Source organism: Podarcis erhardii (genome assembly GCF_964252035.2).
Source record: "Podarcis erhardii genome assembly, chromosome: 1".
NCBI lineage: Eukaryota > Metazoa > Chordata > Lepidosauria > Squamata > Lacertidae > Podarcis > Podarcis erhardii.
In genome coordinates, this window is record NC_138497.1 from 82,075,755 (window position 1) to 82,102,268 (window position 26,514).

Here is a 26,514-nt window from a genome sequence, read left to right on the forward strand (position 1 = left end):
GGGGGGCGCGGGGAGAGAAAATATAAGAGTTGTCCAGAGAGGTAAAATAAGGGTTCTTTGCAAGCACCGAGGGTTTGCAACAGCTGGTGATGCTTGCTTTCTGTTGGAGAAAGAGTTTGCCGATCGTGAATCCTGTCAGTGAATGAAGATGTTTCAGCCAGTGAGAGACTCCTGCTGAGTGACGCATCTTCATGGTTGGTTCAGCTTTTATTATTTAGCTTGTTAGGGGTTGTGATAATTGAATGTTTTGCTGGAAATGTTGGTGCAGCATGAAAATAAGTTTTCAAAATAATCTGTGTACAAGTGAAGATCCTGGGGGAGGAGGGGGGAATAATTGCTTGGGTATTATTATTATTATTTATTAATTATATTTTGTTACTGCCGTTGTTATATTTTGCCAACATTCCCCCCCCCTTTTTACTATAAAAATAGAAGTTTCTTTTGATCTTAAGTATCTTCAACCTATTGTTGTATTGCTTACTTCTTTCAATATTTTTATGCATTTGAAGTACCCTTTTATGACTTAGGTAACTCTAACCCACCCAACCAGCCATGCTCCCTGCCCTGCAACTACCATCATTCATGCTTGGAATCCTCTGATTGCATGCATGTAGCCCAATGTCCCTGTTTCTGGCTTCTTAAAAGACATTATGAGCCTGCCATGCTCCAAAAAGGGCCATGAATTTGCAGCATATAATGGAATTTCTCCCCCAACTCCTGCCACCATGACTCCTGTGGTTTCCTGAGGTCACCGTGTCACCACTGCATTCACAAACAGTGTATTTTGTTTTAAAACAGTGAGATATACTGTATATTAGTGATGCAGAGCTGTAGCTGGGGGAGGGGGGCTAGCCAGGTTTTTTGCCCCAGGTGAAGCCTCCAGAGGGGTGTCATTGATGCTCCCAGCCTCTGTGTGTGTATGTGTTTGTGTGTTCGCAAATGCATGTGGAAGAGATGCCAAACTGGGTCTTGGACCGAAGTGAAATAAAGCCTAGTTTCGCACCGAGCGATGAATGGTGAGTGTCCCTAAACTTGGCTTTGCCCTTTAAGCCAGACCTTACTATTTCACCAAACCAGTATTTTCATTCTCCTGCCCCAGCTGCTACTCCTAACAAGAGTCAACACACTGTCTCACATTCCTTTTCCCAGCACACATGCACAAGTATTGTTACAGATTGTGTTGTTTTCATACAGGTCTGCAGTTCTCAGATGCTACCCTGCCACCCGCTTGAGGATCTTTTGACCTTGAACCTGAATGCACCTCCGAATTTGGTACCCCAGGGGCTGGTATAGCCTAGGGTTGCCATATTTCAAAAAGTGAAAATCTGGATACAAAATCTCAAAAAGAATAAACATGCAACATGGGTTGCTATGCGGATTTTTAAGCGATTTCCGCTTGGATACTGTTTCTGACTGCTGTATTCTGGCTATGTTCGGGAAATTCTGGACATATGGAGACCGTAGTCAAGAACAAGAAAGATAAATCTCAAGGAATTTTATTGTCTCAAATGGGTAGTGCAGTGGTTTTCAGCCAGTTTGCTGTGGCACACTAGGGTGCCTTGAATGGTGGTTAGGGGTGCCGCATGCAACACTGGCCTCTGTCTCTCTTTCTTTACCTCCCTCCTCTTCTTGTGGCTCTGCCTCCCAAAGGCTTGTGCAGCTGTTTGTTGCATCAGTCATGGCTACAAGCTCCCAAGGTGAATGGTCTTCTGGGGCTGGTCAGGGTGTGCAGGTTGCCAGGAGCTGAGGTGGCCTCGGAATAAGCAAGCAAGCAGGCGAGGGAGTCCAGCCAGCCTATTCACCAGCCCTTATTGTGGGAATGGGCAGACAAGTCCCAGGCCCCTGTGGGGCAGTGTGAGGAGGCATCTCTCTTTGGGGCGGGGTCTGTGTGTTGCAGCTCAGAGACCAGGGGCAGCAGCAGCGGCTGCCTGGAGGAAACACTCCACAAGGGAGGGTGTTTGAAAAAGGGTGAGAGGCTGCCAGCTCTGCAGGCAAGGGGGGACAAAACTGGGCTCCTGAGCCCCACAGAGGTGCTGCAGAAAGAAGGTAGTTGGTCAAGTCAAGGGAGCCGTGGACTCAAAAAGTTTGAAAACCTCTGGAGTAGTGTATTAGCAAACTTGATGTGAATCAATGTTAAGAGTTTAAAACCAGTAAAAGAGTTAAAACTAGTAATTCAAGCTATTGGTTCTAAAATCATGTGTGGAAACACATAGAAAAACTAAGCTGCTTTAAAATTGGTCAGAGAAAGTGAGAGTGGAGGGAGGGAGGATATTGGCTGAAACGGGGACGGGGGGGGGGGGATGTGACCAACGGAACAAAGGTAGCATCAGAAGGAAAATGGATCCTGGCTAGAGCCACTTGCTTTAGAAAGAGAAGGGAGGTTGCCAGAGGGTTGGGGTAGTGATTTTGTGGAACTTTTGGAAAGCTTTTTGGGCAAGAATCTGAAGAAAGAAAGTGGGTGACTTTGAGGCAACTCTAGGGGACAGGCTGAAGTCAAAGTTTCATTTCTGCAAGAGAGCAGTAGTGGATTCTTGTGGGTGATGAGGGAAAGAGAATATGAGATTTTGTGGTGTGACAGCCAAGAAAGAAGGCAAGAAAAGAGCACAACCCTAAGAAAAAGAGACCTGATCAGGTTTGAAAGGAGAAGAGGAGAGAGTGTGATGGATCCAATTAAATATTTGCATATATTTAAATGAATTGTATATGCAAACATGGTTACCTTCTCTCTCTCTAGGAGAACTGAGTTCACATCCTACATGTCACCCACATCCATCCTATTTCTCAACAGCCTCTGTTAAGGTAGTTTCAAACATGCATTTAGTGAATGGAAATCTGCAATTTTGCATGAATTGTAGTCTCAACCACACATATAGGCACACATCTGAAGAAAACAGTTATAGTAAAAACATTCCTCAACAGATATCATGCTACCGAAAAGCACTATGCAGCTGCTTTACAGAATCCCCCCCATAGCAATTCTGTACCCTTCTGCTTTTTAAATTATTGTTTCATTATTTTACCAAGTTCTGTTAAGGCAATGTACTCAATCTCTGCAACACCAAATATGCCCTGATTCTTAAAAGTAAATACCGCCCTCCCCCCCAGCAAAGCTATCCTACCTACCACTGCAGTAAGGTTAAACCCCAGCCATTACAGTACTGGCATTGGATCAGAACTAGCATGACTTCTGTGGAGCTAAGAATAACATTCAATTTTTAAAAATAATCAGATGAAAAATCCTTTAGCTGCTCCAGACACCCCACATGCCTGGCATTCAGCATCGTGCTGTGGCTTGTTTTCTCTCAAAAAGAAACCTCTCTTGGCTCATCTAGGGATTCAAAACTGGGTCAAGTGTTCCAAAGATGGCAAATCCCCCCCCCAACCGTTATCAACACTGAAAATGCATTGATAAAAATAAAACTGTGTGGTTTCCTTCTCCCTGAGCACAGGGATATAACATGTTGAACCAGGATCAGTAATAATTAGGATAAATAAATATAGCTGGTATTTAATTTGAAACAGTATCTTGCATCTTAATGCAAGCATTAGCAACATTTCATCTGCCCTGCTTGGAAACTTGCCACACACAGCCAGTCACTTGCTTTCTTGACACCGTTCCCCACTCTCCCTCTTGTCTATATTGGGACTGCCAGCCAGCTTATATCTGGCAACTATCTCACTCCCTCAGAAGAAACAAGATCCAGCTTTCCAGATTCAGGCTGCTTAGTTTGCCAGTGCCTTACAGAAGATGGGAGGTTGTGTGTGGAATACGTTCATGAGTTAAGCAGCAATATCACCCCATTAATAAGTAAAGATGCTCATCTGGGAGCCAAATTAATAAAACTGGCTGCCACAGAGTGAGCAAGATGAATTGAAGATTTTGCTGATCAGAGATAAACAGACAACAGCCTTGCCTAGTTCAGATTCATTCCAGTGATTGGCACACCGGGGGGCCCCACACGGGAAAAAAGCCCTCATGGTGACAGGAAAGACAAGCCGCTCCTTTGCTTCCGCCAGATGGAGTAGATAGGGATAAGTGGCTGGGGGAAAAATAGATGCTGGCTGGCTGAATGACTTTCTTGACAGGTAGTGGAGCTACAAGGCAGCCATCTTCCCCAGAATTGACTTGGGTATCTTCATTCTTGCTAAGAGAGTTCTTCTTCTGTCTGCTGTTTCTATCCTGCCATGGTTTTCCATTTTGGTTTGCGGAGAGTGTGGGTAGCTTATTAATTAACCCATTACATTTTTATCCTGTCTTTAAGGAGCTCAAAGCAGTGTATCTGGGCCCTGTCCCCACTTCTTATTCTCACAACAACCCGAGGTGGATCTTGGGAAGCATGGCCAGTTTGGTTGCACCGGGTGCAGAGCTTCTGGGGCACCGCAACTATGACATCCAACGGAAGGCAGGGGGAACCAGATTTTGGTGCCGTGCAGGGCACTCCTGAAATTTGAGGTGCCAAGGTCTACCACTGCAATAACCCTCAGAGGTAGGTTAGTTTCAGAGCTAGTGGCTGGCCCAAGGTCACCTAATGAGTTTCACAGCTTAGTGAGGAGTTGAACCTGGCTACCTCCAGTCCAAGTCTAAACACCCATCAACTGCACTAGCTAGTGTGGTATAATGGTTAGAGCATTCGACTAGGCCAGGGTTCAAATCTCCATTCAGCCATGAAGCCCACTGGGTGACCTTGACCCAGTCTCCAACTCTCAGCCTAACCTACCTCACAGGGTTGTTGTGTGGAAAAAATGGGGATGAGGAGAGCCATGTACACTATTTGAGCTCCTTGGAGGAAAAGGTAGCATATAAGTGCAACAAACAAACAAACAAACAAACAAACCACACTGAAGGTGTGGCTGAGCTGCAAGAGCAGCATGCGGCTCTCCAAGGTGGTCAGCTGGGTCTGTGTGAGCCAACTAGAGAAGGATAATCTTGTAGGCTTTTTGTACGGCTTTGGGGAGAGCAGGTTTGCAAACAGATTTCTTTGGTGAAAGCCAGTCTTGCTAGATGCGTGAGAACATGTGAGGTTTCTGTAGGAGTTGCACAATCCCTTACATTCTCACACCCTTTTGTGTAGAATCATTTGATTTTTCTAAATTCCTGCTTGCCTACCCACCACCAAAAGGCTTATCTAATGATTTATTTTGCTTTTCTTTCACTGTATGTGTGCTGTTCAAGGGAAGACAAGGAGGAAATATAAGAAGGTGGGGAGCTCTCCAGGATTGTGGGAGGGATGAAAAGAATTACAAAAGAAAATATATGCATGCTTGCCCTGTGCTGCCATTTCACAACAATCTCTGAGTCTCTGTGTGAAGTTTTCTAGGCACACTGGCAACTTTGCAACTTTGGTGAGGGGAGGGATACAGGGAAAGGAGGCAATTGCATCCCAGACCCCAGTAGCAAATGTTGATTATGCATAACTGTGTTTCTGACATAGAATGCCATGCAACAAAATGTTTTCAGTCTAAGTGTGCTGCACAACATCTCTTGCTCCCACTGTTCTCACTCAAGTCATGATACGTTATCTTAGCCTACAAACATAGAATTATTGAGTAGGGAGGCACCTTCAAAAACATGTAGCCCAACTCCCTGCTCAGTGCAGAATACAACTACAGCATTTCTGACAGAAGGTCACCCAGCCCCTGTTTTGCTCAGCTCTCTCAACCATTCATCATAGAACCTCATTTCCAAACCCCCTCAAAGACTTAGTTATACTCCACAGGAGAGGCTCCAATTTGTCAGTGTCCTTCACTGAATACAGCTGTACCTTGGAAGTCGAACGGAATCCATTCCGGAAGTCCATTCAACTTCTGAAATGTTCAACTTCCAAAGCGCAACTTTGGATTAGCTGCAGGAAGCTCCTGCAGCCAATCAGAAGCCACATAGGCCCTGTCGGATGTTCAGCTTCCAAAAGAACGTTTGAAAACTGGAACACTCACTTCTGGTTTTTGATTGTTCGGGAGCCGAAACGTACACGTTCCAGGGCATTTGGGAACCAAGGTATGACTGTATGGTGCCCAGAATTGGACACAATACTCCAGATGTGGCCTGACCAGCGCAGAATAGTGGAACTATTGCTGCTCATGATCTGGACACTACAGGCTGGGGTCTGTAAAACAGCTGTGCTAGCAGGAGTTAGTGCAATGTGTCCCACTAGTGCCTTGGGGCTTCAACCCTCTCCTTGCCCCCTGTGCCCCCCCCAAATCATCTCCAGGTTGTTGGGGGAGCCCCCCAAAACTGCATGTGGGGGGAGGAGAGCACAGACCGTTACGTCTGACAGACTGAAACGCTTGTGCTGATGGAATGGTCATAATAGTGTGATGTTGAATTCCTCCCTTTGCTTCTTTAATGCAACCTAAGAATGCATGGACATTTTTAGCTGCCACGTCGTGCTGCTGGCTCATTTTCAACTTGTAATAAACTAAGTCATTTAGATCCTTTTCACATATGCTGCTTTCAAGCAAGGTCTCCTCCATCCTATATTTGTGCCTTTGATCTTTATTTTATTTTTGGACCTAATTGTAGGACTTCACATTTATCTCTGTTGAATTTAATCTTGTTGGTTTCGGCCCAATGTTCCAGCCTGTCAAAGTCATTTTGAATCTTGATTCTGTCTTCTATGGTGTTACCTATCCCTCCTAGCTGTGTGTCATCTTTAAATTTAATAAGCATCCTCTCTATGCCCTCATTCAAGTCATTTATAGCAATGCTGAATAGCACAGGGCCTAAAAGAGAGCCCTGTGGTTCTCCACTTGAGTCTTCCCCCCCAGGCAGCTGACTTACAGCCATTAATGAGCACTGGCTGGGTTTAGTTGTTCAACCAGCTGTGGCTCCACCTGACATTAATATCATTTAGCCCAAATTCCTCTGTCATTCATCAAGGATCTCATGGATGACTGTCCAGTGCTTTGCTGATTTTGTTTTAAAAATAAACTTTTAAGGTGGCCCTCTATTATCCCTATTTTGCAAATGGTGAGAGGTGCAGAAGCTGATAGTAGTGTCTTCTCTAAAGCAGCATTCCTATGCACATTTACTTCAGAGTAAATCCTTTTGATCTCAGTACTTCTGAGCACGCATACCTGGGACTGTCATACACAAAGTAATATTTGAAGAAGAGAAACCGTGATTCAAGGTCAATAATAAAAGTATATTGTGTGGAATATACATTTAACCATTATTTGATTCAAACCTGTCTTCATTTATTGGAGTTTTATGCAATCTTCTTGGTCAGTTACAGGAAAATCTGGAGGGTATGAAAAATTTGAGCAGAAACTTTAGAGATTTCCATGAAGCAGTTGCCAAATGAAAATTTGGTGATCTTCTGAAAACTTTTTTGAACTAAGGAAGCATACTAAGCTTGGCTGAAGCCTTTAGTCATGCTAAGAGGTAGGAAGTTCATATCCAAGGTAGGTTTCTCTGTGGATGAGCTCCCACCATCCACCTCGCCATTCCCGTTCTGTTTCTTATATTTTAAGTCAGGGCCACATCTGTTCCCAAGCACCACAGGATCTCTTCCGAAATGAGAGAATTAAATCCAGCAGCTGGCACATATGTCACCTGTTTGGAGCCTCCCAGTGGGGTCTAGAGACGGCTGAAGCAGATGAAAGGTTGCAGGCACTGCAGCCCATTGGTATGCACACACGATAGAGTGCAGGCAGCATGGAATTTTAATGAATGATTGTGTTCTTCCATCAAGCTAAATTTAGAACCAAACCCAAGAAGGTGAAACCCTCTCACCTTCTGCCAAAATGTAGATGAATCATGAGCAGCTTGTCCTTAGTCAGCTTCCATCTTGCTCGTACTCTTGTCTTCAGCATCAGTGGCTTCCTAGACAGACTGGGGACAGAGGGACCAGTATTCTCAGCAGTGTCTGCCTGATCAACTGCTGTTTATTTGTCAGGTGAGACTGCAGGTTCTTACCTTCCATATAGTACAGTCCAGATTTGACTACAGAGCATGCCTGAAAACCACCTGCATTCCCATTTAGCAAGAGCTTTTGTAGACATGGAGTAAAGACATTTAGGAAGCGTATTTTGAACAGTGTATGTGCGAGAGGGAGTTTCTTTATGGACTGCCATTTTAAAATTTAAATAAGAGGCAACAACTGACAGCATGTGACAAGCTCCCTGAGTCTCAGCAGCAAGTACTTTCACGGACCTGAGTGCTTGAAATACCGCCTGAAGATACATCACCCTGGCTGCATTTTCTCAATCCATACTAGAAGATCCGCTCCATACTCTCCTAGCTGTCCTGTGATTAAACAAGTGCATAAATCTGACAGATGCTGCATATTTGGATCTTCAGGAGCCTTTGTGCTAAAGCCCTTCCCCAAATGCTTATGAGGAAATGTGGTGATTGTTAATATTACATGTTGCCAATATCCCTCTCAAGTCCTCCTTTAATGCAAAATATTCTTCTAGTGCAGCATTATGGAGAGGAAAATTAAAATTGTCAGGGACTCAGTCAACAAGAAAGGGAGTAGCTTGGGAAGCATTGTGCATAAGAGGAAGTTGTAACTGGAAGAGCAGCTGGAAGATCTCTGCCACCCTGTGGCAAGTTTTGCATTTCAGCTACCCACATAATCAAGAAGAACGCTACTTAATAATATATGGCACATATCAAGGATGTGGAAACTACAGAAGAGAGGTGGGGGTTATTTTAAAGGGGGGCAAGGTGTGGCAAGGAAAGGGAATGGGAAGGTTTTCAAAGCTGTACTTTCAGTTGCTGTGGGATTTCCATGACATAAGCACATTCTGGGGATTCTCATGTAAGCCCCATTCATTTCAATCAGTTGCATGCTAGAGAAATTCCCAGATGATTATGTTGTCTATTGGTGACTAACACAGGTATTCTATGCTTGGGGATTTGCTGAGTGTAGCCCATAATAGCTGTTGCGCTTCTTTGCTTCCTGAGTCATGCTGGCCTGAGAGTACCATATAGCTGGGTTACTGACCCAATTGGAGAGAGTCTGCAAGAGTCCTCCATTGTTAAGAGTATTTAGTATGTGTTTGTATTTTGAATCAGCATGTCTAAAGGAGACTGAGTCAGCCCAGAGGATCAAAGGGATTCTTTCCCTTTCATTACCTTCCCCTGAATCCTCCAGGCCTGCAGTGGAGTTGACTAGATTGCACAAGACATGCAGTTTGTTTTTGCAGGGCATAAACATTCATCTGTCTTTTCAGAAGCCCTGGCACTTCCCAGATTTCTTCCGCAACTTGTCCCCTGTTCACCCTTCTTATCCTGCCTCACATGGATGGTCCCCTAGTCTTGCCTGCATTTATTCCCCAGCACATACACTTGCAGAGACACAACCTATCCAGACTTATTTTTTCCAGAACAGATGGGCTACTGCTATTATACATTTGTTGCATGCAGTACAGACATCTTTGCTTGAGGATGCACTTCTATTGTAGGGATACTTCAGTTTTTCAACACTATATGGACTATTTTTTGTCTCGAGGGAAATGCCAGTTTAGGCTGCAGTCATATAACTGGGAGTAAGTATGTCCCACTGAACTCAATGGAATTTTCTTCTTGTTATAGGATTGTACTGTTCTTGTGATTTGCAGAAATGTGTGGACTGTTGTTCTGAACTGCAGTGAAAGAAGTGTGATTACTTTGCCTGCTTCAAGTCTTTATCGTACGCACGGGCATTTCTATGAAAGACACTGCTTCTTCTAAAACAAAATGATCTTAATACTACTCAGGAGGTTGCACCATCATCGGGAGATTACAAAACATAAGATCTGGTTCAGCACCCTGTTCTCAAAGTGGCCAAACAGATGCCTGTGGAAAACTGGCAAGTAGGACTTGAGCACAAGAGCACCCTCACTTCCTGTGGTTTCCAGCAACTGATATTCAGAAGTATTACTGACTTTGACCATGGAGGCAGAATGTAGCCATTGTGTCTTCTAGCCATTGATAACCTTATCCTCCATGAATTTGTCCAATCCTCTTTTAAAGCCATCCAGGTCTGGGGCCATCACGGCTTCCCATGGGAGCACGTTTACCTGTGCGCTAAGTGGATACAGTGGTACCTCGGGTTACAGATGCTTCAGGTTACAGACGCTTCAGGTTACATACTCCGCTAACCCAGAAATAGTACCTCAGGTTAAGGACTTTGCTTCAGGATGAGAACAGAAATCGTGCGGTGGTGGCGCAGCGACAGCGGGAGGCCACATTAGCTAAAGTGGTACCTCAAGTTAAGTACAGTTTCAGGTTAAGAATGGACCTCCAGAACGAATTAAGTTCTTAACCCGAGGTACCACTGTAAGTACTTTCTTTTATCTGTTTTAAACCTTCCAACATTCAGCTTTGTTGGATGTCCAGGAATTCTAGTGTTATGTGATTATTCACTTTTCAATCATTGTCGTTTGTTTCTGTAACCACCTGCAGCTTGGTTGCCATTCCCCACCCTAGTTTGGGCTTCTTCCCACATCTTCCCACATTACTTGGAAGATCCTAGCCAACCACAGACCACTAAGTGAACGTTATGGCAGTGTTTCCCAACCTTGTGCCTCCAGCTGTTTTTGAACTACAACTCCCATCATCCCTGACTAGCAAGACCAGTGGCAAGGGATGATGGGAATTGTAGTCCAAAAACAGCTGGAGGCACAAGGTTGGGAAACACTGCGTTATGGCATCATGGCACCCAAGCAGAATACCATGGAGGGCAAATAAAGTCAATTATTTGCCACCTTGGATGAATTGCCCTCACTGTGAACAAACACAAATTCAAGGAAACTGCTGAAAAAATAACTGAAGCCTTAGTAATTAAATAGTTATAGACTGCCAAAATTGTTAGTGAAAAACATAATATATTTGGCACAGCCTTAAAAATACTGTACACATTTTTTTAAACTTCCTGGCCAAGTCCCCATCTAATATGAAATCAATATTGATGTCAGTAAGGAAGGTTTCCAGATGGTGCAGATCCACGCACATCCCAATTCTATGAGTGTTTATACTACTAATTTCTTACTTTGGGGTAGGGCTGTAGCTCAGAGGCAGAAAAATCTGCTCTGCGTGCATAAACTCTCAGCTAAATCTCCAGAATCTCTAGGTACAGCTGTGAGAAACTTATCTGGATGGACCAATGATCTATAGGCAACTTCCTATGCATTCCAGGTAGTTTATTGAGAAACTACTTCACTCAAACTTTTTTTGCTGCTGCATCACACTGTTGACTCAAGTTAAGGTTGTGGTCCACTAAGACCCCAAGATCTTTTTCACTGTACTACTGGCAATCCAGGTGTCCCCCATCTTTCATCTGTGCTGCTGGTTCTCCTGCCTAAGTGTAAAGGTAAAGGGATCCCTGACCATTAGGTCCAGTCGTGACCGACTGGGGTTGCGGCGCTCATCTCACTTTATTGGCTGAGGGAGCCGGCGTACAGCTTCCGGGTCATGTGGCCAGCATGACTAAGCCGCTTCTGGCAAACAGAGCAGCGCACGGAAATGCCGTTTACCTTCCAACCAGAGTGGTACCTATTTATCTACTTGCATTGGCATGCTTTCGAACTGTTAGGTGGGCAGGAGCTGGGACCGAGTAACGGGAGCTCACCCCGTCGCGGGGATTTGAACTGCCGACCTTCTGATCGGCAAGTCCTAGGCTCTGTGGTTTAACCCACAGCACCACCAGCATCTCTGCCTAAGTGTAGAACCTTACATTTGTCCCTACTGACATTCATTTGGTTAGTTTTGGCCACTTCTTCACATTAGAGCTTCTAGGTGCAAGCAGATTTCTGCTTGCTTATAAGACTTTTCCTTCCACTCCACCCCTAGCAGGTCCTTCACATCTGCTTCTGCGGGTCCTCTAATCTTCTGTAACAGATTTGGGAGCATGTAGGGTGCTGCAGGAGGGAGAGGGAATCTGTTCTGCAAAGACTGTCCATTCTATTGGTGGATGTACACCACTGGATATCACCTCCTGGGTTTTGCTTTTTTCTGATTGAGGAAAGAACATCCATAGCTAATGTTCAAAAATGACATGACCAACAGTAAACAAGGTAAGGAGCCAATTGTGTTACTCACATTTTCCTTTGAACATCTGTTATTTTTTCTGTTGCAGAGCCATAGTTATTGAAACATTGTCTGAATTTCAGAGCAAGTTCTGCCCATGGACATGTGGGCAGTGCAGGGAGTTTTTGCAAAACATTTTTATATCAGGAGTCAACTGATACAAAGCTTTGTTTACATGCTTTGTAGGTTGTTATGGACAATGATTACAGTTTCTCTGAATGTGACCATTTTGGAAAATGAAACTTAAAATCTACTCCATTGCTCATTTGCTATGTCATTGCAGAATCCAACTACTTTGGCTTTAGCAGATGGTTGAGGGAGTTAAATAACTCCAGTAGCTTTTCCATTACAGTGCATGGACTTCTCAAATCTAAGAATGTTTAATTTCATCCATTTGTTCATGTTATACCCCACTTTCTCTCCCAATGGAAACTCACATTTCATACACCTTTTAGTTAAAAACAACAACAGCCCAGCAGCCCAGCCCAAAGTGCCCTGAACTACAGCTGGACATAATGACTGCACTATGGTCTGTTCTTTATTGTTTTAAATCATTCAAAGCTTGTCAGGATTTCTAACTTCCTAGAAGCCCATTTCAGAATCTTGAAATCTCTACAGATCCTGCCACACTGTGCATGGCTTTCAATGACTGCATAGTCATATGAATGCATCCCATATGGGACTCTGGATCTTCTCAGATATCCAGAGGACCACAGTGTTCATGCATAGCTGATTTCAGAAATCTTCTGATAGATTTATTCTAGCACCCTAGACTCCTTGAAACACCTCGTTTCTGTTAGATGGACTGTGATCAGGGCTGTGACTTCTGCCTGTCTAAGCAACAAGCAACAACTTTAAGTTGTCATCCTTGCCCTAGAATCTTTTTACCCTCTGATCCCCAAGCTTATTAGATTCTGTTAAAAATATTTAAGATTTTCTGTCTCTTTGGGGTCAGGAAAACAAGTGTTAACTACTTCCCATTATTTAAATACCTATTAAATCATACAACATTTAGAGAGAAAATATGTTTGCCAAGGAAGGTAAAAAAAATCTGGGACAACTTTTTTTAAAGAAAAATATTTTTAGAGAGGCTTTTTTTAAGGAGAGTTGTACAGAATGTTTTAAAGTTCAGTTTCGAATCCAATGCCTAGATTATTAATAACGTGTCATTACAAATGGAAGGTGCCTACAAGAGCCCGTAGGTAGGGTTTCCATACATCACCCAAATATGGCAGCCCAACAACTTTGCCAAAAAAAGCTCAATAACTTCTTCACTGCTTGAAATATGGCAACCCTCCCATGGGGTCCCAGGCACACACACAGGGTCTGTGTCCCCTTGGATAACGGAAGACACGGCAGAGAATGTAATGCTTTAAGAAATATGGTTTATTCACCTATTTACACCTTCAGTCTGCATGGAGGAAGTCCATGACTCTTAGAAAGTGGTTTTCCTAGGTAATTAGTTAGTTGTGTTGTTTCAAGTGGAATTACTGAGTTAGACCTCCCAGCCCTTTTGGACTCCATCTCTCAGTGTGAAGGCCTCTACACTGCGCATTCTTGACATCTGATTTTCGATTGGCCTCTGATTCCCAGCACTTCATTCCAAATCTCAATGGAAAGTTGTCTCCCCACACTTCCTCACCAGTCTTCTGCTGTTCAAATCGTTTCCCCCCTCAGCCTATCTTGTATTATTCCCTCCTGTAGTCCCTCCTGTAGTCCCTAATTTAATTTTGCTGCAGCACCGGCATCTGTGGTTGGTACTGTTGCCCTTTGTGGTTGTAATCATTGCCCTTTCACATCTAATCCACAGTCTAAGGAAGAAGGATGCACTACTTGCATGCCTGAGGCCTTCTGGGTTATGCTGCACCAGCAGACTTGCACCAAGAGTAGCACAAAAACTGTCTCCCTTCTACACCTGTGTTTTCATTTGCTAATTGTTCACTAATTAGCATTAATTGTCTCTTGCCTGCCCTAGAATCAGGAAGCACATTGAGACTGCCATCAGAAATCACAACCAAGCGGCCTTATTATCGAGACCCAATTAGGAACAAAATGCTCACTTCATTATCTTATGACATGCGTTTTGTTTTGGTTTTTTTTGTTAATGTGAACTTAATTAATTAGAGTTCAATTAATCCTAAAATGGCCTGGCTGTTTCTCCTCTGCTGGGACTGTGATGAAGGGGAGGCAAGGGAGGCCTTCAAGGCTGAATTTTGTTCACCTTGAAGAGCATGGAGAAGCACCAAAGCATCTACCTAGTTTTTTAGACCCCCAATGTAGAGGGACTCCCATGGACATCTCTGTTTGCTTGGGAGGTGTAAAATGAAATGGAAAAAGTGCATATAGTTTTGTGGCTGCCAGTTTCTAAGCCTTCCCCATGCCTTTAAAATTAACACAAGAACATAAGAAGTCTTTTGTATCAGGCCCATGACCTGTTCTCACAGTGGCCAGCCGGATATCTGTGGGAAACTCAGTTGGTAGAGCATGAGACTCTTAATTTTAGTGTTGTGGGTTTGAGCCCCACATTGGGCAAAAGATTCCTGCGTTGCAGGGGGTTGGACTAGATGACCCTTGTGGTCCCTTTCAGCTCTACAATTCTGTGATTCTAAGCACATAAGCAAGACATGAATTACCACTGAATTAGAGACCAGGCAACGGTGATTTCTCCCTCCCATTTTCACCCAGTCCTTTTATCGGTCTCTCACCTGCGGTCAAAGGTGAGGCAGATGAAAGACCTGAGACAAGACAGGTGAGAGAAGGCACTACTCTACTGCTGCTGTTTCCTTTTCCAGTTCAGCAGCATGGGGGAAATCTCTGGCTTGCAATTTGGCCACTCCTGAACTTTCTAGCAGTATTACTAATCCAACTGAAAATTACGGTAAATCTTGAAACAAAACAAAAATATAAGTCATACTGACAAATGGCAGAATTAGAATAATAAAGCAATGGACTCCTGATGTGAATGTGAGCATATCATTCTATTTTCTATTCACATCAGCAACAATGAGAAAGGAATAACTTTATTTTGTTTAAGAAAGTGACAAATGCTTTCACAATTGCCCAGTCAACAACCAGATCTCTATAAAGAATGTGTCAATGCCAGTGAACCAATTGCTAAGATAATGTTCAATTTTTATTTTAGTTTTTGCAAAGCACTTTTACAAAAGAACACTTTGATCAGCCTGGAGCCTCTGATTATGCCCCTTAGCTAATAAATATCACTTTACAGGAACCCTATGCTGAGGGAAAATGTGTGGTTAGAAATACCCAACAGGGTTTGGAGGAAGTTGCAACAATAAAATATTAAGAGAACATGTTCCTTCTAGAGGGCAGTTAAATAAATTGCAATGGCCTGATCTTTGGAAGTGAAAGGCATTCAACAGTTCCCATTGACTTCAGTGTGAACTATGATTAGTCATCTCCACTGAAGCCAAACTTTGATCCCTCGATATAGCCTTACATTACCTAATGCCTGGGACCTAGCTGTTGCCTTGCCTTTATATTTTTGATGCTTCAATGCACAATGCAGGAACTCTATAGTTTTTTTCAAGGCAAAGTACACTGGAATTGAATGTAGTTGTAAGTTGTCAGATCTGGTGTTCCAGATCTCTAGCTGACAATAATGAAAATGCAGTTTGGGAAGCTTCTAGTTATTGTGTCCCCTCTAATCCAATTCAATTTTATTGCATAAAAATACTTAAATAATATCAAATGAAATACTAGAGTAAACAATGACTATGGGCTGGTTTGCACATAACACTAAGCTAAACTGTGGCTTAGTGTGAAGCAATCAGCATACTGGTGTGTAGTTCGAAAATCGTGTCTACTTCTCCTTCCCCAATTCTGCTACTGTTGCACCACCAAGAACTAAGCCATGATGTGACTTAGTGTTATGTGTTAGGCTAGTGGTTTGTCTTGCTCCAAACAAGCCACAAGCTGTAACCAAGGTTTGTTACTGGCTTACAACTCATGGTTTATTTGGGGAAGACAAAGCTTGAGTGTAGCTTCACTCATAACACTAAGCTAAATCGATGGCGTAGGAAGTGGGGTGCAGTGGGTGCAGGCCGCCCCAGGTGTCATCACTGGGGGGGGGTCACCGTGGGGCCTGGCCTGTAGCACGCCTGAGCCACACATCTCTCCTGGGGAGTTACGCGGTGGCTCGGACACCTGCAGGCTCTGCGCTGCCTGAAATGGCAATGTGGGGCTTGCGGACTCTGTGGAGGTTCCACGCAGCGTGCTCTGCCCCGGCTTGCCCCGCCCCCGGGTGCAGGACATTTGTGCTGTCCCGGGCACTCGAGCAGCTAGCTATGCCACTGAGCTAAATCATAGTCTCCTGGTAGTACACACAGTTGTGAGGGAGGAGCAAAGCAGCCAAGTTTTTCTGTGCACTAACCTGCTTCATAATTGGTTTGGCTTAGTGTTGCATGTGAATGACAACTATTAAAAGCATACAAATTCCAATATTGTATTTGATGTACTTTATATATCATAGAATCATAGAACTGTAGAGTTGGAAGCAAGCACAAGGATCATCTAAGTCCTACCCCCTGCCATGCAGGAATCTTTTTGTCCAACATGGGGCTTGAACCCACGACCCTGGCAATAAGAATCCCATGCTCCTCCAACTGAGCTATCCTAATGGTTCTGATTTCATTATTTTTAAATGGACCAATACACGGACATGCAAATAAACATTAGCAGAGAAGAGAAAACATGTTCAAAGCTCTAGAGATAATTGCACACACCAATCCAGTCAACACCATCCCCATTCCTTTATTTCATTCAGTACTCTGTACTGTATGAATATTTCTGCTTCACTGTGATAAAAAGAGGTGGGGAGAGAAGGAGAAAAACAGGTAGAAGGAAAAAATGTGTTATCTGCATCTGATCTGGTTAGATCTCAATAGTGTAATTAGGGAAAGTGTCAAGTCCCCTGTTGTCTGCCCCATGAGGAGTTATTCCGGCAGTTTCACATATGACAGAACTGTTCCAGGAGTAGCACAAAAAGGGAACCTTGGACTGCAACTTCTCAGCTATTTTCAGATAGTTGCAAGGGAGATTTCATTTCACTTTGCTCTGATAGCTGCAGAAAACTCAGTTGACGTTTGTTCCAATTCAGCAGTAAGCAGTGGGTTTTCCCAAGCACAACAGTGGGACCAAAAAAGTACTTGTCGGACCCGTGATTAGAAATCCACAAGTGTGTGGATGAGTCCTGAGTTAAACAGTGTAACCAGATCAATCTGCAGTTTCTTTTTGTCTCCTGCCCTTTGCATTTTATATTGTACGTGTTATATATTGTTATAGGAATTCTAAGGTAACAATATTTTCTCATGCTGCTAAATTATCAGTGTAATTCATTAAAACTGTTTTGATTATATATTTTTTAAAAGGGGGGGCTTTGACTTCCAGGTCAATTTCATGACATATCACTTCAGTAAATACTTTAAAAATTGAGGATTAAATGGTGGGTGCCTGAGTTTGCTGTACAAGAACCCCTAAAATTACCAGTCTTGTACCTTTCCCTCTGGTTAAGTCCATTCTTCAACTGTGGATCTACTAAATCTGGCATCATGCCCAGGGCAGTTTTGTGATGTATGAAGCTGTCATTGGTGATCACCTCATAGGATCTGTCCATGCTGCTATCATGTTTGGAATCTATTGATCATTGACAAGGCCCAATACATTTTTGTATTTCTAGTACAGATTTCCTTTGTCTTTTATTCTCATCAGATAGAAGCAATTCTGGTTTTATGATTTTAGCACTCCTGGTTTGACTTGGTAAATGCTTCTTTAGCTGCTGATTGATTTTATCTACAAAGAGGAAACACATGTGGAATTACAGCACTAAGTAAAACCATCTTTATACAATACTCTGTTTTCAGCCTTAGCTATAGCCAGAGATATTAGTTCACTGCGACTAGCTTCTCTGTGCAGGGGGCAGCAGAGCATTTTCTCTTACCAAAAACTTCTATGGAGGTCACCCCCAAATTATAGTCCACTTATGCAAATTTTCTACTTTCAAAGGGTCTACTGGACAAAGCTGGTCTTTTGTGTTTCCGAACACTGATCACATACAGTGCCACTGCAAGTGTGACAAGGGAAAGGGACCTACCTAGATCTTTTCCTGTTCTCCTTTCAGAAGCAAAGCCGTTCCTCCCACCAGATAAACCCTTATCCTTACCTTCTCTTTTTCCATTTCATTTCAGGGCAAACGCTATAAAAACTCCTTGGAGACGGTGGGAACTCCAGATTCCAGCCGAGGTCGCAGTGAAAAGAAAGCCATTAAGTAAGTCCCAGGAGGAATTATAGGAGTGAATGGATTGGAGGTGTTTGGATCACAATCACTGCACAATGAAGATATTCATTGGGGATGTGTTGGCTGTTTTGCCTTCAGGCAACCCTGTAGCTGAAAAGTCCTAAGCACACATCACGTGTCTCCTCCACTGCCATATTGCTCTAATCCTAAGCATACATATATATATATATATATATATATATATATATATATATATATATATATATATATATATATATATCACACTACTGCAGTAGCAGCCAGTGTAGTAGGGCATGGCTACCCTCCCAACATTGGTATCTCTGCAGCGTACCTGGTCAGGACTGAGTGATGGTGAGGTCAGGGCTGCATAGATCACCAGCGGAAGCACCACATTGTCTCTCCCAGTGTGTCCACACAGCCCCAAGCTCCCCTCCCCTCTGTCTCTCCCCAGACCTCTCCTGATGAGTTGCCAGTGTTGGGAGGGCAGCTTCGCAGTACCACCGCACCAGCTGCCACTGCACCACTGTTGTACACATGCAGCTCCTGATACTGCTTCAGTTTGTGTAATTATTCCTGTATTTTTTGTAAATACCCCACTCTTGTGCATGCACCTTTATGTTTTCCAACCAGACAGTAGTCCAAAATGCTCTTGGCACACCTGTAAATATTTCTCGTCCCAACATTCATCAGAGTAGCACCACTTCTTTTATTACCCTGAAACTTTTCCCTACGAAAATAAGGCTGTTCTCTTTATATCACTCTTACCCTCTCACCATAGCAATCTGACACCTGTAGTCACACCTCCCAAGGCTCAAAACTCCAAGTGCTATCCCTCAAAAAGCAATTCTATCCCTATTACATTTCTGCAAGCCTTCCCCCACCCCCACCCCCCGCATTTACTATTTTATCTGCTTCTTTGACATTTCCCCTGGGCACAGCCTGTATTTCAACACATTTCAGACTCTCTCCTTCCCTATACATGTGACGTCAACAGATTCGGACTACCCAAGAGATCAGTACCAAACTGCGGTTCTGCCTTCTATGTAGCCATCCACACTTGATATATACCAGTCCAAATAAGAGTTCAGCCTTTCTTCTGTTTCTGGGCACATGATAAATCTCCTGAATAGAAAAGCAAACCATCAATATTTTCTTTCTCCAGGGCTTAGTCTCAGGCGTGTCTGTAGTGTAAAAGTTAGTAAAATCCTCCTGGCCCCTTTTCATGGGGTGAGAAGATAATTATTTTATTTATTATTTATCTCATAAATTTTATTTATTGCTTGATTGCAAAAACAACTACTACTACTTCAAGGTGGTTATGGATATTCTCTACGTATGTAGATTCCTGAGCAGACCATGCCCCCACATATTCAGATTGTGCCAATTGGTTCCAGGCAAAATTCATGGCTGGCTGCATAGTCTTCCTTTAGCCTGAATAAATAAATAAATCCTTTCCACTGAAACAACTCCAAGTCATTGTGGTCTATGGACTTACTCCAGGTTCCTTTGTGGCTGTGTGTGTTCACACAAAGAAATGACTTGGCAGTGAGTTGCGTAGTAGTAAAGTGGCAGACTCAGTAGTGGGACAAACTGTAAACAGCATATTTGTCCATGTCACTGTGATTTAAGCCCCTCTGGTTCTATGAAAATATTCTCTAGCAGGAAGCTGGGGACTAAGCCAAATTACACATTCCCTTCAATTATATGCTGCTCTTCCTTAGCCTGCTGTGGAAGAGTTCTCTTAAGCTTTATCCTTTATCAGCTTTCCAATAGTATGATAGGGCCCACCCTTCTCTATAAACACTTCTGGGTCTCTTTATCCTCATTGTCTTACATAAAGAATAGGTTTTCCCAACTTTGCTGCATAGGAACCCCTGCTTTTACTTAAATGTTTCTTTCATTGCATTTTCTTGGGACCTTTACGATAAATATTGTTGAGGACCTACTGTCGTTTGGTTTGAAGGCTAACAGAGGAGAGAGACCTAGAACACTTACTCTCTTTTTTAAAGTAATGTTCGTCACATAACATTTTCTATATATACTTCATCTACATTTGTAACCTAACCCTTGTTAAAACTGTACTTGTTCCCCCAAAATGTTTACAATGTTTCTGGTTTGTTGGCAGGAGATGATTCTGCTCAGCTCCTTGAGCTGGACTTCTTCAAAGTAGATGCTTCCTTCTTTTTGTCCCTGAAGGGTGTGGTGGGTTAAGGGCTATAACATACAACAAAGGGTGTTCTATGTAGAAAAGATTGATAACCCAATCCTCATACATGTTAGCTTGGACTCAAGGCCACTGATTTCAGTGGGTCTTTCTCCTAAATAAATGGCATAGGATTAAAGCCTGACAGTGCATTCCTATGCATGCTTACTTGGAAGTAAGCCCCATTGTTTCCAATGGGATTTACTTCCTAGTAAGTGTGTTTAGGATTTTCACCTAGTTACCCAGTGATTAACACAGAATTTTCCCTTAGAAGCAAGGAAGAGGTGAGCATATCGCAGTATTTGAGTACTGCAGTAGCACATGAAGCTGCTGTGCTGAGCAATGTGGTGGAACAAAACCTTTAAGGTGCCTAGGCTATTCCTTTGACTCATCAATGCAGCTGTACTCATAGCTCAGTTGAAGATGGGTCTCCATTTATTTCTTCCCTTTCTTCCATTTAGTTCTTCCCTTTCTTTCACATTGCAACAATTACTTACGATGAGTTGAGTTTATATGATAGGGATACATCACATTGGGGTGAAATTTCTCCCATGATTACAATTCCTTGTAGATGCACACCCATATGGCAAAACTGATATTTTGTCTCATCTTCAGGAATGATTAAAAACTCACATTTCCCAAGAGCATGATTAAGTATCAGTTTTGCAACATGGCTGGTGTTTTGCCTTCCAGTATGATCATACAAGCTAACCCTCAGTTCCTCGCTGCCATCTGCCTATGCGACTGCCAAGTCAAATTTCCTGCAGTACACGACACTGCAGAGATCTGGCATTTATTCCAAGGAGTTCAGTGGTGAAGCTGAAATGTTGTGAAATAAGAGAAGTTGATTACATCCCATGGAACTATGTGGATCTGGTAGAAGGAGTGTTCCTTCAAAAGTGTGAACATCTGGCACTTTCTGACTTGTATCTCCTCCTGTTTGGTACCAAGAAACCCACTGGGGTGATGATACAGAGGGCCAAACTGCACAAACTAATTATGTAGCATTAAGCTGTATGTATATGTTTTTCCTTTTTTTAACAAGTGTGGGAGGAAGACAATTGTCATCAGGACCGCAGCATGCACAGAGGTGAAGTTTATTATTTCCTTCTCTAGACACAATCCCAAGGGCAACGCTTCTCTCCCTGCAAGCTTAGAAAGAATATTCCTGTTGTTGCCAGTGGGAGCTTTTGTTCTAAGCCTTATAGCTGCATACAGGGTGCATTTTCATCTTGGACTGTGGTTGTGGAGGGAAGGGATACCTCACCTTCCTGTGTACCATAGTCATTGGGGGACCCAATAAATAAAGAAAAAAACATATTCATGACTGCTTGCGATGCTGTGACCTTAAATTGACATCTAGTTTGACCCCCAAACAGAAAGATTGGTGACATTTCAGTGTGTGTGCATTTGTGTTGTGCAAGCATTTATGTGTGATTATTCATATATATGTGTGTGCGTGCGCACCGTATGTAGATGTGTGCTTACATCTCATATTTTGCATGAGTGAGTGTGTATGTGTGCACATACTTGCATATAGGTAGATATTGCATCCTTGGATGCACGGACCCATCTGTAGCTTGAGTCTCTGAGTAGCACTGCTTTCCGTTAGCTAAAGCCTTAGCAGAACCAGATGTGATGAATACAGAGATCTGGGGTCTTGTTCTTTTATCATAAATGTGTGATACTCACTGTTGTCTCCCTGATGTCTTTGGGACCTGGAAGGCTGTGTACATTCTGCTCTCATTGGATGGCTATGCCTATGAGTGGGTCAAGATCATCATGATGCAACAGTACTAACCGCCACTAAACATAGCAATATGGAAAGCCTGGGACTCTTCTCTCACATTGCACAGCAGCAGAAGTGTTTCCCTTGCACAGTCCCATTGCAGCATTACAGGACGCCTCTATGACACCCCTGATCCCAAGCTCAACAAGGCAAGTGACATATGAGGAGGAAGGCAAGCAGAGATTCACAGCGGAGAGAGGCTTGCCTCTCCACTTTCCCCACTTCCTTGTAACACTTTTCTTTGTGTTTCCATTCCCTGTGAATGAGCCTTGAGTTCAGGTGCTTGCAGACTGCTGCTATTTTGGGGTGGGATTCAATCACGTCCTGGTAAATTCAGGTTGTCGAGTATAGTTGATTGAGAAGTTCTGAGCAAGAAAATAAGAAGAATGCACTGGAAAGTGTGGGGAAATGCTTTCTGTGAACTCAACGCCCAAGACAAATGCTGAATAAACAGGTCATCTGGGGGAAATGCAGTTACCCTTTATCCCAGGTTTTTCATTTTCTCCTCTTATGTGTCTCAAGAGGCCAGTGGAAAGCCTTTTCATCCTCAAACCCGGAAGGAGGACAGTTAATGAGCAGCGAATGGACTGCGCACAGAAGTGTACCCTGGAAGGAACCTTTGATGTCTCCAATAAATTTACCAAAGAGCCACTTGACTTCAAAGACCATTGTTGTCAGATCTCAGTCCTGTGAAACAAGTACTAGGTAGCCATTTGATGAGCTCTAAAATCAGGAGAAGATGGTTTAGTCAGGCTCTATCAGATCATAGAGTGGGAGTCATGGCCTATTTAGAGAATATTGCCAGTGCACAGCCTCTAATTCAAGACAGATCGCCCTCCCTGGCTCCTTCTGCACAACTGAGCAGAAGATCCATGTGAGGACATGCCACATCCCTCAGGCTGCGTGAGGCCCTCTTCTTGATGACAAGCATCCAGAGTCAACTTTATTATTACTTCCCATGCTCCAGGCACACATCCTGGCAGGCACGGGGAAAGGGTTCAGAAGCCAAAACCTTGCTCAAATTAATTCTCTCCCGGTGATTTTCTTGAATTTCACTTCAGTACACGTGAACAGAATCCCATGGTTTTTATACCGCTCATGTGCGCCACATTGCTATACGCTTGATAGAATTATAACACTCTACTTCAGTGCCTCACAGGAACCATCTTGGTGAGTCGCTCTCCCTAACCTGTCACTCAAGATTCTTTGCTGCTTCTCTGTTACATTTATCTCTAATCTGATGCATGCGTTCTGCACAGAGAACCACTTGGAAGAGATTATATTCTCCCCCTGCAGAAGCAGCAGTAGGTCCTGCCAATATTTTGGGGTTGGGACAGAAATTACTACTATTTTTTTTTCTATAAAAAAGAAAAAGAAAAATATGCTGCCATTGTGCTAGGTGCTGTTGCAATCCTTCTCTAGAAGGCTCCATATTAGATGAAGACTGAAAAATGAGTAGTGCACGCAAAATGGCACTACTTTGTCCTTCCCAGGAGGCAAAGCGGAGGGCCTGAGAAGGCAAGGTGTAAGGCCGTCTGAGGGAAACTTCTTTAACTGCACGCCATCTCTCTCTCTCTCTCTCTCTCTCTTTCTTTCTCTTTCTCTCTTTCCACCAGATTCTGGAGGTGCCTGCTCCTGTCTTCCTCCAGCTTTACCTCCTGTTCCCACCTGTCCCTCCGTGTGTGTGTGTGTGTGTGTGTGTGTGTGTACACATGTGGGTGTGAGGCACAGAGCTTACCTTCCACAGGAGGAGAAATCACCACTCTGACCTCGCTGTCTCTCATTTGGGTTTTTTTTTTTTTTTCCTCCTTCCTCCCCTCGCAGGAATTTAGATTCTCTCTCTTGTATTTCCCTTTTTTATTTTTATTTTTCTCCCCTCATCACCGGCTGATGTAGTGATCTAGACAGAGACTTTTGGAATAACAATGACAACACAGTGCAGCAGAAATGGAGCTCCTACCCTCCCAAGGAGTTTATACTAAACATATCACCTTACGCCCCGTATGGTGATCCACGACTTTCCCTCAAGTGAGTCTCTCTTTAACTGATTTGATCATATATAGTGAGTATATGCACACCCTTCTTCCAACCTCCCCTTCCTGCTTTCCCCTTCCCCTTCCCCTTCTTCCCCCTTCTACCTCTTCCCTCACACTCCACCCCCTCCCCATGGACAAATGGCCATGGAGACGAGCAACCCCTCCTGCCTTCCCTCCCTCCCTCCCCCTTCCCATCCATTAATTCAGTGGTTCCCAACTACTGGCATTTGCACTGGTACTTGGTATGACAGACTTGTGTGGTTGATGCCCTGGATTCCCCCTTTTCTCTGGTCCCAGTGCAATTTAGTGTTCTTCTGGATTCGTTGACATCCCAAGCTCCTGACTATTAACTCTCAGGGTAGGCCTTCCAACCAAGTGGTAGGCTTCTGTACTCTGCTTTAAACCCAATACACACAATAGTCACATAAACCAACCCAAATGGAAACAATGGCCAACACTGCCCAAGGTCTTAGAGCCCAATCACAAACTTAGAGGAGTCCTGTTGTTCTGGAGGGGCCTTGGCTCAGACGTTCGGCTTGCTAGGCTTGTACGGTGCTCCCAATGGGTTGAGAACCACTGCCTTAAGCAGCTCCCTAAGAGAGGCCGGCACCTTTCCCTCCCTGCCCCCCGCCCCCAGTTCCTTTGGCTCTCCTACCCCTCACACTCCTCCACCTTCTCTGCAGCACAGGACGGGGTTGCCCGTTTTGGTCACCCTCTCAGCGTGTTCTCTGCATCTGCACTGTGTGGTGATGGTGATGGCAGTGGTAAGCTCTCTCACTAACATGGCTTTTCTCTCCCTTCGCCTGCACAGTGCCTCTCCCAATGGCCTTCTCCATTGTTCAACCCTTCTTTGTCAATGGAATAAAGTAACTTTTGGCTGCAATCATAACCTCACAACCAAGCCAAGGCTGCCTGCTGTCTTTGCCTGGGACAAAGGCTCACCTTGGCCCTTTCTTTTGCAGTGCTGATGTCTCTCTTTCTCTCTGTCTGTCTGTCTGTCCCTTGTCTGTCTGTCTCTGTCTCTCTCTCTCTTTCTGTCTCTCTCTTTCTCTCTCTCTCTTTCTCTTTTTCCCCCCTCCTCTTTGCGTGACCTCCTTCTCACTACCACCGGCCACCTTCCTCTCCTGACGTGCCCCAGTGGCACCTTGTTGTCAGGTGCAAAGTTGGCTGCTTCAGCCACCTCAGGATTGGCTGGGGAGCGGGAAGGACGCCATGGGGAGAGGCAGCAGCTCCGAGAGGACGGCATGAAGAGCAGCGTGTCTGCCCACAGCGAGCCCAGCATTGGGAAGGCGGGGAGAGGTCGATGGCAAACGGTGCAGAGCCACCTAGCAGCAGGGAAGCTCAGCCTATCCAAGTGAGTGAGAGTACATTACAGGCCTGGCCTGGCCTTGTGACGCAGAAGTCCTTGTAGCTAGGGATGGGCTGAGGGCGGGGACGGGGACGGGGAGGGGGAGAAACCAAACCCAGATACCATCTTGGTGTTAGATTCAGGCAGAGCAGAGGAAAGCATAGGTGATGGTTGTGACACCTGATGGAGCAGTCTTCCGTGCCCTGGGATCAGTGAAAAACGTTCTGTTGTGCAGGAGCAGAGGGCTGTATTACACACTCACTCTCTCTCTCTGTGGCTTCATATGGAAGTAGTCTTTAGAATATGCAAATCAATAAAATAAACAGAATTTTGCCATATGAAAAAGGATTTCACTTTTAGTAAGTGTTATCACTGTGCGATCCTTAGTTGGCTAATTTATAAGTGACCAATTAGAGAAGGGACGTGGGTGGCACTGTGGTCTAAACCACAGAGCCTAGGGCTTGCTGATCGGAAGGTCGCGGTTCGAATCCCTGTGACCGGGTGAGCTCTCATTGCTCGGTCCCAGCTCCTGCCAACCTAGCAGTTTGAAAGCACATCAAAGTTCAAGTAGATAAATAGGTACCACTCTGGTGGGAAGGTAAACGCCGTTTCCATGCGCTGCTCTGGTTTCGCCAGAAGCGGCTTAGTCATACTGGCCACGTATGTCTGCTGTCTGCGGACAAATGCCAGCTCCCTCGGCCTATAGAGCGAGATGAGCACTGCAACCCCAGAGTCGTCCGCGACTGGACCTAACGGTCAGGGGTACCTTTACCTTTAACCAATTAGAGGTTAAAGGCTCAGGAGAAGAGAGCTATGACTCTATTAGTAGCTTTCAGTGGACTGCCCAC

The 26,514-nt window shown here is 44.1% G+C and overlaps 1 protein-coding gene across 4 annotated transcripts in view; it reads left to right on the top strand.

Moving 5' to 3' along the window:
• SYT7 (synaptotagmin 7) overlaps positions 1–26,514 on the top strand; it is a 227,142-nt gene that overhangs the window by 132,842 nt on the left and 67,786 nt on the right. For 2 of the 4 annotated variants that reach the window (XM_081837221.1, XM_081837222.1), the window contains exons 3-4: positions 18,220–18,299; positions 24,179–24,310. In XM_081837221.1, the coding sequence (XP_081693347.1) occupies positions 18,220–18,299; positions 24,179–24,310 (212 nt within the window). Of the gene's footprint in view, positions 1–18,219; positions 18,300–24,178; positions 24,311–25,456; positions 25,673–26,514 lie in introns of all 4 variants that reach the window. The other 2 variants (XM_081837220.1, XM_081837223.1) reach the window with 2 other exon arrangements.